Genomic DNA, 17,337 nt, shown 5'->3' on the forward strand with positions numbered 1-17,337 from the left:
AGCTGTACCCTGCCATCCATCAGTTTATTAAGAATCGTTCTTGGGTAACATCAGAATGCAATCAACATTTGTAAGAATGGATGACGGGAGTTTCGTAATTATGACAAAGCGAAAAGGCGGTTTAATCAAAGTTTTTTTAAGCAAAAGTCTCTTGTAAGTGTCCATACCCTAACAATGTGTAATGTCACCGGGGTGTGTCCGAATATGGCGGGGTATACTGCAGTAAGAAGTGGAATGATTTTAATACCAGGAACTTGAACTTCAGACAGTCCCAGTCACCCAAGACATACAGAAGGAAAACGTTCCTGTGGTTTGAAGGTAAAACCGTATATCTTATGCCTTTTGGATAGTAATGTTTAGAAAGTCAGCTTAAACGTTTTTATTTTGTGTTCTGGGGGACTGGGAACATGTTTTAGGAGCACTTTTGAAGAAGCCCGTTAACGCTGAGCATTAGTTATTAGCTACTGTCCAGTTTTAATGCAATCCAAATTTAAGAAAATAAGGTACAAGGACGTTAACGGTTAATCATCTAATATTATCCCAATTATTTTTTTCTGGCAAAACAGCACGCTTGCTTAAATTTAATGTTAAAGTTTTAAACATTAAAAAACAACCGTTCAGGATACTGTGGTCCAACTTGTTTATCAATTGAGGTATTAAAAGGACTATTGCGTCTGGCGAAAAGTGTGATTCTTCTAGAAAATGTACCAGCTGCTTTTTAATAGTTTATTTTTCTGTTGTGATGAATCGGCCCATTGGGCACAGTTCACCGTATACTTTAATTCTGAAGCGCATATAGATTTGCTCCTCATTGCAGGTCGAGGAATACAGCGCGATCACGTTTGTGAATCTGAAGCAGAGTAAACGTTGCACTCAATTAATCGGCGAGTCCTCTGTGGAAAGCATCCATACTTACTGTAATTCATATTTTAACACGGGGCATGATAGTGTTCAAAATATTTACTTATTTAAGATATAAATACTTATTACTTATTAAATATTAATATATTTAAGAGTGTAAAACCCACAGACCTGGGGCTGAAGACTAGTGCCTATTTATTGCGTTGAAATAAAACAACATACAGTATTGGCCAAACACAACAAATACGTTTACTTCTCAAATTGCGACATGTTTTCGTCAAGCGCACGCAGGGGAAGAAAGAGCGTAATTCAAGGCACCGTGATGCTGTCTTCTTCAGTTCTTACTGTACCTACCGGCCACCATCACCTGTCATGCTCAGTGGGTGTCCTCTGATCTCACCAGGGTGCCGGGACGTGGGAAGAGTTCTTTTACAGTTAATTAACCTAGCTTTATCAGTCCGCGTGATATAGGCCCTTGACTTTCGACTGTGGATGTCAAACTTGGTTCCTTTGGATGCCTGTGGTGAATGGCAGGTTGCAAAAACATTTCGAATTTGCTGACCCAGATCCTCACTCCTAACATTTCACATTTCAGATACTGTAAGGTGTAAGGGTGCTGCACAAGTTAGCAGAACGCATCGAAAAGAATAACTCAGTTAAGAGACAGGGTTTTTGTATCTGTCATTAAAGGTGTTATTTTTGAAGTCCAGGACCTGATTGGTAGTGGTGTAGCTCGATGTCAGGACCGCACAGGTCATGACAGTGTCTACAGTGCCAGGCAGAGAGAGAGAGACTACAGGGTCTATAGACTGAAATTCGTGAAGTTTACAGGTACTTAATCCCTCCCCATGAGGCATAGGGGTGAGAGAGTGAGGACATGGGGGTGAGAGAGTGAGGGTGAGAGTGAGGACATGGGGGTATGTCGCATGTAGGACACAATCAGCCGGACGCGTGGGGTCTATCCAGTCTAAATGCTGTGCTGTCCTTCTCTCCCAGGCCCGTACCCTGACCTCCCAATGAGCAGCACGGACAGCCATGGAGGCACAGGCGCTGCCCCGGTGAAGATTCCCAGTCTCCGCCAGGACGTCCCGGCTCGCGTGAGACCCCCTTCCGCCTCCCTCAGTAAAGTGCAGGACAGGGCAGCCCTGAGTCCAGCTCACAGAGCGCGGGGGCGAGGGGCAGAGCAGGGGCAGGTGTGAGCTGAAAGAACAAGCTCTGAGAGTCATCCTGTCGCTCTGTCGTTCTGCACGATTCATTCACTTTAGACGTCGTTCGTTACAGTAATAATGAGAACCAAAGGTATATAGTGCCTTTCTCTGTGTGCAAAACAGAACACAGTCAGGGTAGTGGCTGATATGCTGTTAAGAAAGGGATTCCTGTGTTTACTGTACAAAAGCCCAGACTAAATTCAACCCCTTCCCAACGCCCAAGACACCTTATAGCAGTTGAAGTACTGGAGTGAGATGCTTCAGCCACAGATGAGTAAGACAGAATGATCGGCCTCCCCATTAATGAGCTGGGCTGAGCAGGGCAGGCACATGCAGGAGCTCCCAGCCACCGAGCAGAGCCCTCTGGGGAGGAGAGCTGGCACTGAGACCTCTGACAGCCAGCTGTGATCCACTCCCTGCTCTCTGGAAACACGTTTCTGATTTTCACAAGATCAACCTGGGGAGGATATCTCCTTACTCACCTAGGAAACACCTACTGTATGTTTTCCAGGTGAGCCGAGAGAAAGTCTGCTCTCTTATCTCGATCGGATTTGAGCTAGACGTTTTCTGATTTGAGATTTCAGCATTGTTGTGGTAAATAAATGCTGAGGGCAAAGACGGTGGCTCCTGAGTGGACACCCACTGGTGAGTGGACTCGGGGGGGAGGTTCAGGCCAAATTTCACCAGCACTCTAATGAAAAAGATGGAAATTATTTTAGCCAGTTGCATTTATCAGAAAGGCTGGCTATGCTGAACTGACAGAATAGCTGCTACTGTAAATTCCCTGTGCAACAGGTTGAACAGCTGAAGCTGAAACAGAGTTTCAATTACAGACCTTTTCTGGCAACTATCTCACCTTTACAGCTGAGCTGTGCAGCCTGTTCTCCTGCAGGTCCCTGACAGCTCTTAGCAGTAATTAGTGGACTGCGGATACATAAGGAATTGCTTTTTATTTATATTCAAACCCCTTTTTGCTATTTTGGTACTACAGGAAAAACAAGGTTAGTGCCATGATTTGATGTGTTGTACTGATATAAACACATTGATTGTGATGTTTCCTGATGTACTTATACTGGTGTGCTTTAAAGATTTTTTTAGAATTTTAGATTTAGTTTTATAAATAACAAATTATTTGTTGTAGTGAAGAGGTTTTTTATTGTTTTTTATTCAGTGTGAGCATACGATATCTCATGGAATATATAACTGTGTGGAGCTCAGATACAGTATATATAGAGTAGTGTAGAAAGGGACCGTTTCGGATTCTGGGTTTATCTGTCCTAGGATGTACTTTATGACGGGCTTATCAGGAAACTATAATCACTTGTGTGAGAGCGCCACCTGCTGGACAAGCGTGGTCTGTCCAGGACAGGTTTAACTGCTTTGTTCTGAAAACCAGTACAGCTAGAGGGGATCGTTTTCAGTTGTTCTGTAGTTTCAGTTCTTTGGTCAGCCTGTGCGGCAGTGTGTTCGTGCTTTCTTAGGCCTGTTAAAACGTTCTGAAAGCAAAGAGAAGAAGGGGGCAGAAAGAAGGTGAAAAGAAACAACAATTTCAGGGTTAAAGAGCAAGATGAAGTACAGTTTAAAAACGAGGTGACCTTTGCAGGCAGTCTCCATACCCTCACAATGCAGCCACAGCACAGTGCAAGAGATAAATCATGGGTAAGTATTGAGACAGGCAAGATGATAAGAAAGATTGCAAACAGAAACACTGGATAATAATAATAATAATAATAATAATAATAATAATAATAATAATCCTTACCAAAATGATTTGGAATGTAAGACTTAAATATAAATGGCATCATTAAATTAATATAAAGGGCTCACTGACAGGTACTGTAAAGGAGTGAAGACGTGTCTCTGACGCACTGCCCACTGCTGACAACAATCTTCCCTTCCAATTAGCAAGAAAGTAATTAATAGTATCCAAAAGTTTGTTTAAAAATGACTTTTAGTACAACTGTATACACAACATCCATGAATAAAGGCCTGTAACTGTTTTTAAACAGTTCACCTGTTTTTTTTGTTGTTCGACTGACACACGATACCAATACTGCACAGCCTGGCTAAGAAGAAGCTGTCACTGGGGTATAATGTGGTGTTTGTGAGGCAGAAGCACAGGTTAGTTTTCTAAGCTTCATTCCTGTGCCTGATGCCTGTGTCGCTGCCGAAAGAGCTGAGGTCATGTTTCTAGGCCATTCTGACCACGAGAGCTGCACACACTGGTGCTGTATCTCTGTTCCGCTGCTGTGGTTGGGGCTGTGACTGGGCACAGAAGGGCACTGAGAATCTGACATCATGTGAATCTCAGTTCATGTGCTAAGACTCAGAAACATGAAAGCATATTGTAGCGATAAACAGCCGTAGGAGAAGTGCAAGTCACAGACTCTGTGAGTAGCTTTGTGGTGTTATGTGGTTGTGTCTGGGGCTTGTGGTGTTGAAGGGGTTGGGTAGCTGTGTGGAGCAGTGGTCAGGGCTCTGCATTAGTCTCAGGAAGGTGAGATGCTGCTGCATGATAATATATAGATGGATGATGATTTTTGTTACTTTGGATAAAAGCCTCAGCCAGATAAAATGTTAATAATTAAGAAAGAAATTACACATTTCTGTATGTGCAAGAGAGCTACCCTGTCAAACTGCACAGCAGTGTTTCTGAATATGACTTTGGTGTGAGACCACTCTGTGGAGTGTGATTAAAAGAATCCCAACTCACTTTCACCTCCTCCCCACTAAGCTGGACAAATCTTCTTCTCCAGCACGTGTGCTCTAAAGTACAGGGAAGAATAGAATTTCGTTTTCCTAGTTTGAGCACAGCTTTGTCTTGTTTCTTCTGCTTCTTTTGAAGGTTGATAAGATCCTGACTTTGCACCAAAAATCTTGTGCTGCATCACTTCATCAGATCCTAACAATCCAGCCTTCAATCTGAAGACTGTCAGAGTCACGTCTGTGAAATGATAGCCTCGGTAGAGATCACGGAGAGTCGAGCCAGTCTGGTTCACCTGTATCGCAGATGTTGTCCTGCTATACTGGACGCTTGTCCTGATCCAGAAAGTCCCCTGCAGGTCGAGGAATGGCTGCAGCCCTTCAGACTCTCCTGGGAGAAGCTGCGGGACATCTCCAGCCGGCTGCTCAGGGACATGGAGAAGGGCCTGGACAAGCACAGCCACCGCGGAGCCCCAGTCAAGATGCTGCCCACGTTCGTGAGGTCCACTCCAGACGGAACAGGTGCATAGAGATACAGCCGGGGTTTCAGCTGGGACAGCAGTGACTCGGGGGTCTGGAGGTTTTATCTGGAGATGGCGATGGGCGGCTGTGAGGTGCTTCAGTCGGTGAATGTGCTCTCTCACAGCGCAGGGCCCGGCTCACAGGCCTGAGCGACTGAGCGTGGTTCTTCATGAACCAAATTTCACAAATAAATGAAAGCCGAGGTTTCTTCTCTTGGAGCTACTAACTTCTTCTACGGACTAGCTCCAAAAATCTTTTTTTTCAACTGAAAAGTCTTCCACGGATGAAGTCTCTCTCTGATACTGTTCCAACAGTCAGTTGCTTCCTTCTGCTCCACTCTTCTGCACAAAGAGAATCTTCCTTTGCTCATCCCGGTTTGGCTATGTTGGAAGTCTCCACTTCCTGGTTTTGTCTGTCACCTGACCAGTTGTCTTCCATCGATTGCTCAGGTGACTGAGGATGGCAGGTCATTCCCAACTGCCTTCTGGGGAATGTGGTTTTAGACAAGAACCTCCACCCTGAGGTCCTCCTGCATGGGTGCTCAATGAACATGGGACAGCAATTAGCATTGACAGCCAGGGTTTCACACATTCACAGGGCTAACAGTCCTGACCTCCATGAGTTTGTGTGCGCGCCCTCACTGACCCAGCGGGCCTCTCCTGTTTCCACAGAGTCGGGTGACTTCCTTGCGCTGGATTTGGGAGGGACCAACTTCCGAGTGCTGCACGTCCGAGTGGAGGAGACCATGAAGAAAGTGGTGAAGATGGAAAGCCAGACGTGTCCTGTACCTCAGGAGATCATGCTGGGCACAGGCACACAGGTCAGTTGTCTTCAGCCCAGGGTCCCCTGTGTGCTGTGACTCCAGGTCTGGAGCAGGCTCTGCGTCTGGCTGTGTAAAACCGTGGTGTTGTACAGAGTCCGGAATGAACGCTAGAGCCCTCTCTCCAGCAGCAGGAGGCAGTGTTCTTCAGCGCCTGTCCTGAAATCCACTGGAATTTCACCCTCGTCCACTCTCGCATATAAGCAGTCACAGCCGCGCAGCAGACATTCCCAATGCTGTGTTGTCTTTCTTTATTTCTTTCTAGCTGCTTAACCCATTTAAAGGGGAACTGCAACGCTATTTTCATATTTTGGGGGTTAGAAAGAATCAGCATTGATGAGCGCATTTCAAACCGCAGTAACAATAAAATGTGCACAGTAATGTGTAAAACCTCAATTTTTCAGGACCAAATAGACTACATTTCCAGGTTTGCGCAGCGCCATGTTCTGTAATTCAGAGCGAGGCGGCATAACTTCCAGTGACGTATGCGGACCTATGATGTTGTAAACAAGCAGGCTTGTAAAACCCATCTCTTTTAATCCAATAGAAAATATTGCTTTCAATTTCAAGATGGTTTTTTAATCTTCCAGCAGGGTAAAGCGCACTAAACACATTCCTCCACACACACACATCTCTCCCGGGTCAGTGTTGTTTTGTCGCTGTAAGCTGTATTTCCGCTATGGAGGCCTGACAGAACTGCCCTGTGTTTCTCGAACGGAACCGCACAGCTGTTCGACCACATCGCGGCCTGCCTGGCGGACTTCCTCGAGTCTCAGGGCATCAAGCACCAGGTCCTGCCACTGGGCTTCACCTTCTCCTTCCCCTGCACGCAGAAAGGAATTGACAAGGTGGGTCCCTCTACAGGCAGCAGGCAGCAGTGGAGGACGAGCCCTTTGACCGGAAAAGTTTGGTTTAGTTTTAAGCTGGATGGTCAAACATCAATATTATGGCCAGCAGCCATATCACCCTGCAACTCACCACTGGCAGCCCACTGGAGGTGGGAACCCGGTCAGTACCTGGATGGGAGACTCCTGGGAAAGACTAAGGTTGCTGCTGGAAGAGGTGTTAGTGGAGCCAGCAGGGGGCGCTCACCCTGCAGTCTATGTGGGTCCTAATGCCCCAGTATAGTGACGGGGACACTGTACTGTAAACAGGCACTGTTCCTTCGGGTGAGACGTAAAACCGAGGTCCTCTGAAGTGGCTTCATTACTCTGCTCTCCTCCCCACTGATAGCTGGTGTGTGGGGAGCGTTCTGGCGCACTATGGCTGCCGTCGCATCATCCAGGTGGGGCTGCACATTGGTGGTGGTGGAGGGAATCCCCATTACCTGTAAAGCGCTTTGAGTGGAGTGTCCAGAAAACAGCTGTATAAACAATTAATTATTATTGTAATGCATGTGACCAGTGTACAATAAGCTTTATTAAGAAAATATTTTTAATACAAACTTGTGCATCTGTAGGTATTGCATTGTAGTCTGAAATATGTTTCTGCTTTCTTGACTTTATATTGCTCCCCTGTGTGCTGTTGTAGACAGTTTTATGAGGAATTTTTAGTAGGGATTTAAAGTTGAAACTAGCTCGTACGTGGAAAGATTTTAATACATAGGGCTAAATTACACTGTTGCTAAATTGAACATTATTATGATATATTTAAATATTCCTTTTTTTTATTTTGTTTTGAACAGTTAGCCTTGCATTCAAAAGTGTTTTTCATCGGTTCAATAAGGCTTGTGGGTTTCTAGAATGAGCCCTGCTGTTGATGTTTAATACCCTCATTTCTTTCAAGAAGCAGCTGGATGAGAACCTCTGATCTGGAACCAAATGATCTAGATGAGCTGAGTGGCTCCTCTCATCTCTGACCTGCCCTGTGTCCTCAAACAGCCTCTCAAAGGTCTCTCTCCCTCTGCTGTTGCAGAGTTATTTGATTTGCTGGACCAAGGGCTTCAAATGCTCAGGAGTAGAGGGACAGGATGTGGCCAAACTGCTCAAAGACGCCATCCACAGGCGGGGGGTGAGTGAGAAGATCTCGGGCTGCTCTGAGCTGCTCAGAGCTACGAGCTGTACCTACAGTAACTTCCTGTGTCTTAGACGACGGGGACGATGGCATATTTTATTTCTGACATACGATCGGAGAGCCTGGAAGCTTTTGCTGACTTTTAAAGCCTGCACATGTAGCAGGAGACCATTAAGGTACCAAAAAAAGATGTTGTATTTGTTTTTTAACTTAAATATAATTGTCTTAAGTCTCTTCGGAGCGTGAAAGCACAGCTCGGTCTTTTAGCCGTCCAGGTGAAAATGCATGAGCCTTGCTGAACCCCCCGTGGCTGTGCTTGCTCTCACTGGGCACTCGCATGACCTGCCTCTAGGCTCACTGGGCCTGACAGGATCAGGAGCCCACTGTGTTGGGCCACCGGAGGGAAGAAAGACTGCTTGAGCTGGACGTGTCTCAGAGTCCTGTCCCCTTCATGCTGGTTGGAATGGGGTTCTGTTTCACGGGGGGTTACAGTGGGACAGCGAGGGCCGGCGTGGGGGAGGCTCACTGTGACGCGGCCCCTGCTTCTCGGCCGTCTGCTCTCCCGCCAGGATTACGACATCGGTTCGGTGGCCATGGTCAACGACACGGTGGGGACGATGATGAGCTGCGGGTACCGAGACCAGAGCTGCGAGATCGGCATGATCGTCGGTGAGACGCGGCGAAGCGAGATTCCCGCCGCAGCGAGGCGGAGAGCTGGATCACACCGGGTAAAGCGTTTCTGCCGCTGTTGCAGGAACCGGGACGAACGCGTGCTACATGGAGGACATGAAGAACGTGAAGAGGGTGGAGGGAGAGGATGGCCACATGTGCATAAATATGGAGTGGGGTGGCTTCGGGGACGACGGGTCTCTGAGCGACGTCCAGACCGAATTTGACCTGGAGGTGGATCGCCGCTCCCTCAATCCTGGTCAGCACATGTGGGTGCCACCGAATTTCTTTCTTTCTTTTTCCAAACTTTTTATCTAGCGATGAAAGGGTTTACAAATAGAACATAACCAAAAAAAAACAGCATAGACATTTGCCTTCATCTTACATTTCTGTTACATTGTATACATGAAATGAACTGTTTACACAACGCCAGCAGGTATGGAGGGCCATACAAAAAAAAATTTGATAAGAAACACAACCAACAACAGAAAAATCCCCACATAAGTATCACTGCACATTTTCTCGTAAACTAGAATCAGGTCCCTGTAGGGAGATAAATTTAATCCATGTTTCCCAGTATTTGCTATACCTTTCTGCCTGCAATCTGAGAGAAAAATGTATTTTTTCCATTATATAGATCTCATCCACAACATTAACCCATTGTGCACGTGCTGGAGGTTCTTTTATAAGCCATATTCATGTTATTGCTTTTTTACTATCTGCTAGAAGTAAAGGATAGTATATATCTATCCTTTACTTCAATATCATGAAAGTCAACATTTCCCAAGTATATAACAGGAAATTCAAATGGTATATTCACATTTACTAAATTATTAAGAGTTATATGTATAGATTTCCAGTATTGGTGTATTTCTGGGCATGACCACAATATGTGTGAATGAGTTGCATCTTGCTCCACATAATCTCCCACCAAATTTCTTTCTAACGGCCTCCTCAAGGGCCAGATTCCAGCGGGTCTTATTGGTCTCATGGTGCCCTGAAGTTAAAAGACAAAACAGGATAACAGATCCACGATACAAAGGCTGTGACTTTAGCTGTATGACATAAATGTTTGAAACAGACTGAACTGCAGTGTAATTAGTTGCCCTGTGTCTGCAGTGTCATTTTTGTGAGAGTGACCCTGTGTGTTGTTCCTGTGAGGGTCAGTGACTCTGTGTGTCTGCAGTGTTGTTCCTGTGAGTGTCAGTGACTCTGTGTGTCTGCAGTGTTGTTCCTGTGAGTGTCAGTGACTCTGTGTGTCTGCAGTGTTGTTCCTGTGAGTGTCAGTGACTCTGTGTGTCTGCAGTGTTGTTCCTGTGAGTGTCAGTGACTCTTTGTGTCTGCAGTGTTGTTCCTGTGAGGGTCAGTGACTCTGTGTGTCTGCAGTGTTGTTCCTGTGAGTGTCAGAGACTCTGTGTGTCTGCAGTGTTGTTCCTGTGAGTGTCAGTGACTCTGTGTGTCTGCAGTGTTGTTCCTGTGAGTGTCAGTGACTCTGTGTGTCTGCAGTGTTGTTCCTGTGAGTGTCAGAGACTCTGTGTGTCTGCAGTGTTGTTCCTGTGAGGGTCAGTGACTGTGCTGCTGTGTTTGACTCGAGCAGGTTTGAAAAGATGATCAGTGGGATGTACCTTGGAGAGCTGGCCCGACTGGTTCTGATCAGACTGGCCCAGGAGAAGCTGCTGTTCGGGGGAGAGATGTCTGAGGCCCTGCTCACTCCAGGCAAATTTGAAACGAAGCACATTTCTGAAATTGAGGAGTATGTGTGAAAGGAGCCCACTTACCTACACAGAACTGTAAACACTAGGCCTTGAGCAAGGACAAAAACAGTAGTACAAATGTGACCTGCTCTTCCACACTCTATTTGCTATTTCTTTGATTGACAACTCTAAAGAAGATTTGAATCGAGCCAGAGTAAATCTTATCCATTAATTTTATTCATTGATTTGAATAAATGATATCCGTTGATTTTATCCATTAATTTTATAAAAATGTTCTGCCTCGCAAACTCAGAACATTTTTCAAAAATGTATTTTCCAGAGTTAAAAGCAAAATTCGAATTAATGAAACTGGTTCTTAGAGAATTGCTCTCTCACAAATAAATGTACAAAGATGAGCAGTATACAAATCTTGGCTCTCGTCTGTTCAATTATTGAAACATTCAGATCATTCCATATGTATATCGCAGTGTATGAAAGATCTCATTCATATCTCTGCAGACAGTGGGAAGAGCAGCAAGTACAAACTGGCTCCTCACTTCCTTTTACCTGTAAATGATACAACATGTCTGCAAGACCACACACAGAATCCACAGTTCCTAAGCGCTGTCCCACATTTATCACCAAGTTTCCAGTTCGATTCGGACAATTCCACAACTCTACAGAGCAAAACTAGTTTAAAACTTGTTTTTATTATCTTGGAAGTTACTGTAGCTGCATTAAATGGATGTTATGAGAGACACTGTGCGACCTTACTACAGCATGTAGTATTATAATGTCTTCATGTTAGACTTGACACTGTTTTTGTCCTGTGCTCAGTGCTCTTGTCTCTTGCGGGCTGTACACGTTTTTTTAATTTTTTCAGTTGTTAGCAGAAAACAGGATGAGGATATTTTGGTCCAAAATAACATTTTTTCCTGGCTGTGAAAAGGTGTGTCAGTGTGTCGTGACGGTTAGCGAGCTTTAAAACACTGGGGCCGGAGGCCTGGCCTGACGACGCCTCTTGTGCCTCTCCGCTGTGTGTGCTAGGGACCGCAATGGGCTGACTCGGGCCAGAGAGATCCTGGAAGACCTGGGGCTGCGTCCCACCGGGAAGGACTGTGGGATTGTGCGGCACGTGTGCAGCACTGTGTCCACGCGCTCCGCCCACCTCTGCGCCGCTGCCCTGGCAACCGTCGCCAACCGGATCCGTAGCAACCGCGGCCTGGACCATCTCCGCACCACGGTGGGGGTGGATGGCACCGTCTACAAAAAACACCCCAAGTAAGACTGTGAGGCAAGATCCGGTTTAACGTGAGGCATTATTAGAAGGGGCAGCTGTGGGGTGACCAGATTGTTCAAGTTCAAGTTCAAGTTTATTGCCAGTATACTCATATACAGGTATACGGTATAACAAAATGCTATTTAGCTAGCTCTCAGATGATACGTAGTACAAAAAAACAACAACAATACAATTGTATAATAAAAGAAGGACAGAGACAACAGGCAGTGTGCAAAAAAACAAAAAGGTAACAGGTAATGTGCAAAAACACCATCACTGTGAGGTTCAGATCATAGGTGAGAGGTGAGGTGAGAGTGAGAGAGGCTGGGAGTTTAATAGTTTGATAGTGCGGGGGTAAAAACTGTCTCTGAGTCTGGTAGTCCGGGCCCGAATGCTCCGGTACCGTTTTCCAGATGGTAGAGGGTCATACAGTCTGCAGCTGGGGTGTGTGGGGTCTTTGATGATGCTTAGAGCTTTCCTTGAGCACTGTCTGTCATAAATGTCCTGTATAGATGGGAGGGCAACCCCAGTGATGGACTGGGCAGTTTTCACCACCCGCTGTAGGGCTTTGCGGTTCTGGACTTTGTCTTGTGAGTTCTTAGTGAGTTAACGTTGGTAAGTAGGGTGTTGGAGCTGTGGCTGTGCTTAAGGTTAGAGTTATCATTACATTCTAAGATCTGTGGAAACAATGTGACTTGCATGTGTTTGAACAGTAGCCAAAGATCACTTCCATCGTGCCTAGCCACTTGTTTTGCTTCGATAAGGAACTGTGAGACCCGGTCTTTTGCCTAATTCTGCAGCTGTCAGTAGAGAAAGTTAATAAAAACCGGTGATTATTGTTCTGATCAGTAATGTAGTTCACCACATTCCCTCAAATCATTCAGTAACGTTTCAATGTGTAAAAAGCTCTTTCTTACGTTTATTCTTTCAAAACCTGAAAGTCAACAAACAGCACTTCAGCAGGACATGGACTTGGAAATGTGTCCCCAGACATTAGGAACTGCCACGTGTCACCATCTGCATTACGTAAATGTTTGCAAAATGACCGTGAGCCTCCTTGACACAGAGGTGACCTGACACAACACCAGGCACAACACCAAGCAGACACGAACACCTCATCATCTGGCAGCTCGGCCTTGTGCATGATGCTGCAGGTACAGATACAGAAGACTGTTGTTCACCCCAGGGCTGTAGAGATATCGGGGGGGGACAGCACATTTTCTGACCTCATATGAGAGGATAGATGTGTGCTGTACAGGCCGTATTGTCCGTGTGCAGCACGCCGGAGCTAGGCCGCGGCTCTGGCCGCGCGGAGTCACGGCGTGATGGGGGATTTGCGTCCAGCCCCGGAGCTGACGGCCGCGCCCCTGCCGCCCACAGGTTCAGCGAGCGCCTGCAGCAGGCCCTGCGGACTCTGGCCCCGCGGTGCCAGGTCTCCTTCCTGCTCTCGGAGGACGGCAGCGGTAAGGGAGCCGCCATGGTGACGGCGGTGGCGCAGCGCCTGGCCGGCCAGTCGCGGCTGCTGGACGACAGCGAGGAGGACACCGCGGCGGAGGGGCGGTGCTGACCGCCGTCCTGGGACTCCTTCCTCCGCCCGGAGACCGGGAGCAGGGGGCACCTCGAGCACGTGGTGGGAACCCCGCTTCAGAAGCTGGACCTCTTGTCTTCAGATAACGAACAGAATTAATATCCCCCCCCCCCTCCCCTTCCCAGTTGCGTGGGTACAGTCCTTTTTGGGGTGCAGCGATCTTTTCTTCTCCGTAGTTATTAATGTGTTCTACCCCCTCTATATTTATTGACACCCGCGCGTGGTATTCTGTGGCGACCTCTCAGGTCCCGCCCGCCGGTGACACTCCTGCTGCGTGGGCCCGCCCTGTGCGCTGCTGCAGGGAGCTCTTAGGCTTGAGCCACACGAGCGAGAGGAAACCATCGCTCTGATCTCTCTCTTCCTTCAGCCAAGGAACATGCAGGCCAGTAAGTAAGCCTGGGGAAGGGCTGCCAGCCTCCTGTTATGGTTTTGTGAAGAAACAGTGAAACCCGGTCATTTGTTTTAAATAATTCAGTGAACGGCTTCTTTGACCATCGACAGTGAGACTGGGGTTATCGCAGTAGATCTTCCAGTTTGCCAGTGGCGGAGTTGGTGTTGAAGATACACGTAATGCTAAAAACAGTATTTTGAACATAGACGTGGGGTTTAAGAATCCTTTGACTCCCTGTCTGTCCTTCTAGCACTCCGACCGGACTGGAGCGTGGAACAGTATTCCTTTACAGAGTACTGGGATTTAAGACAAGGCACATGTTGCTGTAGTTTTCATATCCAAGCCACACTTGTCTGTCCCAGGAATTTTACCCCCAGCCATTCTTGTCCCTGCTCACACAGCTGGGTGGGCCGGAGCCCCTGGGACACAGGACCTCACTCAAGGCACAACAGCAGAGTCTACAGCTGGGACTCGAACCCACAACCCACCAGTCATGAGAACAGAGATGTCTAGTTAACTATGTCACCCTAAACCCCCTCCATTTGCTGAAGAGTTTCAAAATTTACCATTTTTAGGTCTATTGACTTCTTGCAGTGCAACATACAGTAATCATCTGCTGAGTACTGAATTTTGTCTTAGTAAATGAGAGCAGTGCATGCAGAATTTATACCGAGAAATTGTTCATTGGAAAATAATGGCACTTGAAACAGATTTCTCCAATGTCAGGAGCTGTGTTTTGAATTCAGGCTTTAGACCTAACTGAAGAACGTGAGATTGTGAAGTCAGGCTAAAAAATGAATACGATTTTTTTATAATTAAATTGATAATGTGTTAAAAACAAATTATGCTTAGTGATACTTGGTTTCACATCTGTGGACAGTTTGTAATGCAAAATGATAGGCAGTACATACATAATGTATGTGTAACAGTACTGCATATTCTCTACATGTATTCAATATAAGTACATAACGTGTTGATTGAAATAAGCAATCTGTGAGACATCTCCCTGGTGCGAAGTACTGAATTGTATGAATCAGACTGCTGCACAGCTATAATAATATAATCTCAGAGTCAGCCAGCATGGGAGAGGTTCGGTTTCATGGTAGAAGATATTCCTTGATTTTTTTCCCTCTCTGTTCTGAGCAGGCCATTCATTATTTTGTGTAATTCTCCGATATGACATTCCTATTCCAAAAGGCGCAAGACGATCTTGTTTGTAAATTTAAATTTAAGTTTAATTCAGTTTGTAAAAGCTGTATCTGAATCGTCATTTTAAAGGTGGCTCTGACCTTAGTGGAGGACAGAGATAATGGATTTCCAGGGCCAGAGTTTTGCAGGCTTTATGAGCTGAGCTAGACAGAGACGACTTAACTAGTCATCAGACTGAGTTCATCCAAGCACCTGAGAGATTAATTATATCACTGACATCATCTTGAATGGTCTTGAATAGCTTTAAATTAATTTAAACAAATGCATCAAATTTATGGTAATAATACAGTTATACATACCTAAATATTGTATGCTGTCAATATACTGTAAAAGGGGCCAAAGTTGTTTCTAATGCTGAAGCACGTATTGAAAAGCACAGTGTTTAAATATTGCAATTTTTAATACATAATACTGGTTGCGCCATGTGAAAAATCTTATTTTGACACATAATGGAATAAATCTTACTGGCATCGGCTTTGAATACCTTCCAAAATATGAATGCAGATGAGATTTTTTTTTTAAACTCCCTATTTTCAATAGACATCATTTAAAACGTAAGAATTTGTCTGTAACAAGTAATAAGATAATATTTGAAAATTGGACTGTGGACAAGCAGGAGGAAATGTATGAGAAGCGACTTCATTGCTCTGCAAGAGTTTGTTTCAGAACGACGTAAGCTTAGCTTAGTTCTGCTTTTAAGAAACATAAAAAAGAGTTTTAGCTGTTACATGCCAAATCATGCAAGTGCTGCACAACAGTCTTCTGAAAATGTGTTGAAATTATATTTCTGTAAGTACAGTATAGTTTAAAGTATTACATTTTGATAAGTTTATAATACAACGTTTTGTTTCTTATTTATGGCTGACTGTGTTCATTGTGCTGGTGGTCTAATGGAATTTAAATAAAACCTGCAACAAAATAAATATGAGAAATAAAAGTTGTACTTTACTCTCTATGCATTGTTTTGAAAGCAAAAAATCTGAAAGCTTGAAAACACCAAGTCCACACCAAAGGAAAAAAGGTCCACACTCTCAAGTACGTTTATTCTCATGCACCTTATGCTCTGGATTTTTGTGTGGTTGTCATTAGCAATGAGCCTGAATAAGTGAATTGAAATAATGTTGATGGTAATCAGAGGCATTTTAACCCTTACGGTGCAGTGCTTTTGAATTGCACATGTAGTGAATTACAGAGATCCAATAACGACAGCGGCTCAACAAGAGGCTTGACACATTGTAACATCATTGCTGGACAAGGAATCAGAGTGCTGTGAAAAAGAACATAAAAACATAAGGGATTTTTGAAGTAAGAGGAAGCCTTTTGGCCCTTCTGGACATTTAGAAGTACCTTATTGATCCCAGGATCTCATCTAACCATTTCATGAAAGACATCACCATATCGGCTTCAACAACACGGCCATGTAGCTTGTTCCCTACCCCCACCACCCTCTGGGTAAAGAAGTGTAATAATAACCATTTTCTTGTGTTTAGATGCACTTCCACGTAGTTTCCACTTCTGTCCACTGGTCCTTGTTTCACTGTTGAGTCTGAAGTCTACTGGAATGGCACTGTCAGTCTCTTTAATGATCTTAAAGGCAGCAGCCATGTCATCCTGCAACTCACTGAAGCTCAGCAGGTGTGAGCTTGGTCAGTACCTGGATGGGAGACCTCCTGGGACAAAAACGAAGGTAGAGGAGTTAGTGGGGCCAGCAGGGGTCACTCACCCTGTGGTCTATGTGGGTCCTAATACTGTATGGGGACACTATACTGTAACAAAAAAAGGCCCCGTCCTTCAGATGAGACGTAAAACCGAGGTCCTGACTCTCTGTGGTCACTAAAAATCCCAGGGCATCTCTCGAAAAGAGTAGAGGTGTTACCCAGGGGTTCTGGCCAGCTCTCCTCCCCACTGATAGCTGATTTGTGCTGAGTGTTCTGGCGCACTATGGCTGCCGTCGCATCATCCAGGTGGGGCTGCACACTGGTGGTGGTGGAGGGGATCCCCATTACCTGTAAAGCGCTTTGAGTGGAGTGTCCAGAAAAGCGCTATATAAGTGTAAGCAGTTATTATTATTATTATTATTAATAATAATAATAATAATAATAATAATAATAATGCCTTGTTGTGCTCTCTGTTCAAATCCTGCCTGTCAGAATGCTTGTGGTTGCTCATCACTATACTCATTCCTAACCAGCATTATCTAGTCTGTAGCAAAGTGACCACAATTGTACAGAATATTCTTAATGAGGCTTAAGCTGATTTTCACAGCACACTTGATTTAAATTCTACACTTTTGACTGTGTCCTCACAATTGCTTGCCTTTTAATTGCTTTACTAAATTGTTTGGATGATGTAAACAATGTGACTCAGTGTTTCCCATTTT

At 45.2% G+C, this 17,337-nt stretch overlaps 1 protein-coding gene across 1 annotated transcript; it reads left to right on the forward strand.

The window, feature by feature from the left end:
- The first annotated feature begins 164 nt into the window (after positions 1–164).
- Positions 165–15,905, forward strand: LOC102687490 (hexokinase-2). Its single transcript, XM_015350011.2, has 11 exons — positions 165–318; positions 1,858–1,958; positions 5,132–5,294; positions 5,966–6,114; positions 6,843–6,962; positions 8,029–8,124; positions 8,697–8,796; positions 8,882–9,065; positions 10,394–10,549; positions 11,538–11,771; positions 13,150–15,905. The coding sequence occupies exons 2-11, from the start codon at positions 1,878–1,880 to the stop codon at positions 13,334–13,336; spliced, it is 1,470 nt and encodes a 489-aa protein (XP_015205497.2). The 5' UTR covers positions 165–318; positions 1,858–1,877; the 3' UTR covers positions 13,337–15,905.
- The last annotated feature ends 1,432 nt before the right edge of the window (positions 15,906–17,337 follow it).

The sequence above is a fragment of the Lepisosteus oculatus genome, chromosome 11 (assembly GCF_040954835.1).
Source record: "Lepisosteus oculatus isolate fLepOcu1 chromosome 11, fLepOcu1.hap2, whole genome shotgun sequence".
NCBI classification, from domain to species: domain Eukaryota; kingdom Metazoa; phylum Chordata; class Actinopteri; order Semionotiformes; family Lepisosteidae; genus Lepisosteus; species Lepisosteus oculatus.

Coding starts and splice junctions, on each gene's coding strand:
- LOC102687490 (XM_015350011.2), top strand. CDS start 1,878: ATGAGCAGCACGGACAGCCATGGAGGCACAGGCGCTGCCCCGGTGAAG. Junction 5,295..5,965: donor GTCCACTCCAGACGGAACAG/GTGCATAGAGAT, acceptor CTGTTTCCACAG/AGTCGGGTGACTTCCTTGCG. Junction 6,963..8,028: donor CGCAGAAAGGAATTGACAAG/GTGGGTCCCTCT, acceptor CTGCTGTTGCAG/AGTTATTTGATTTGCTGGAC.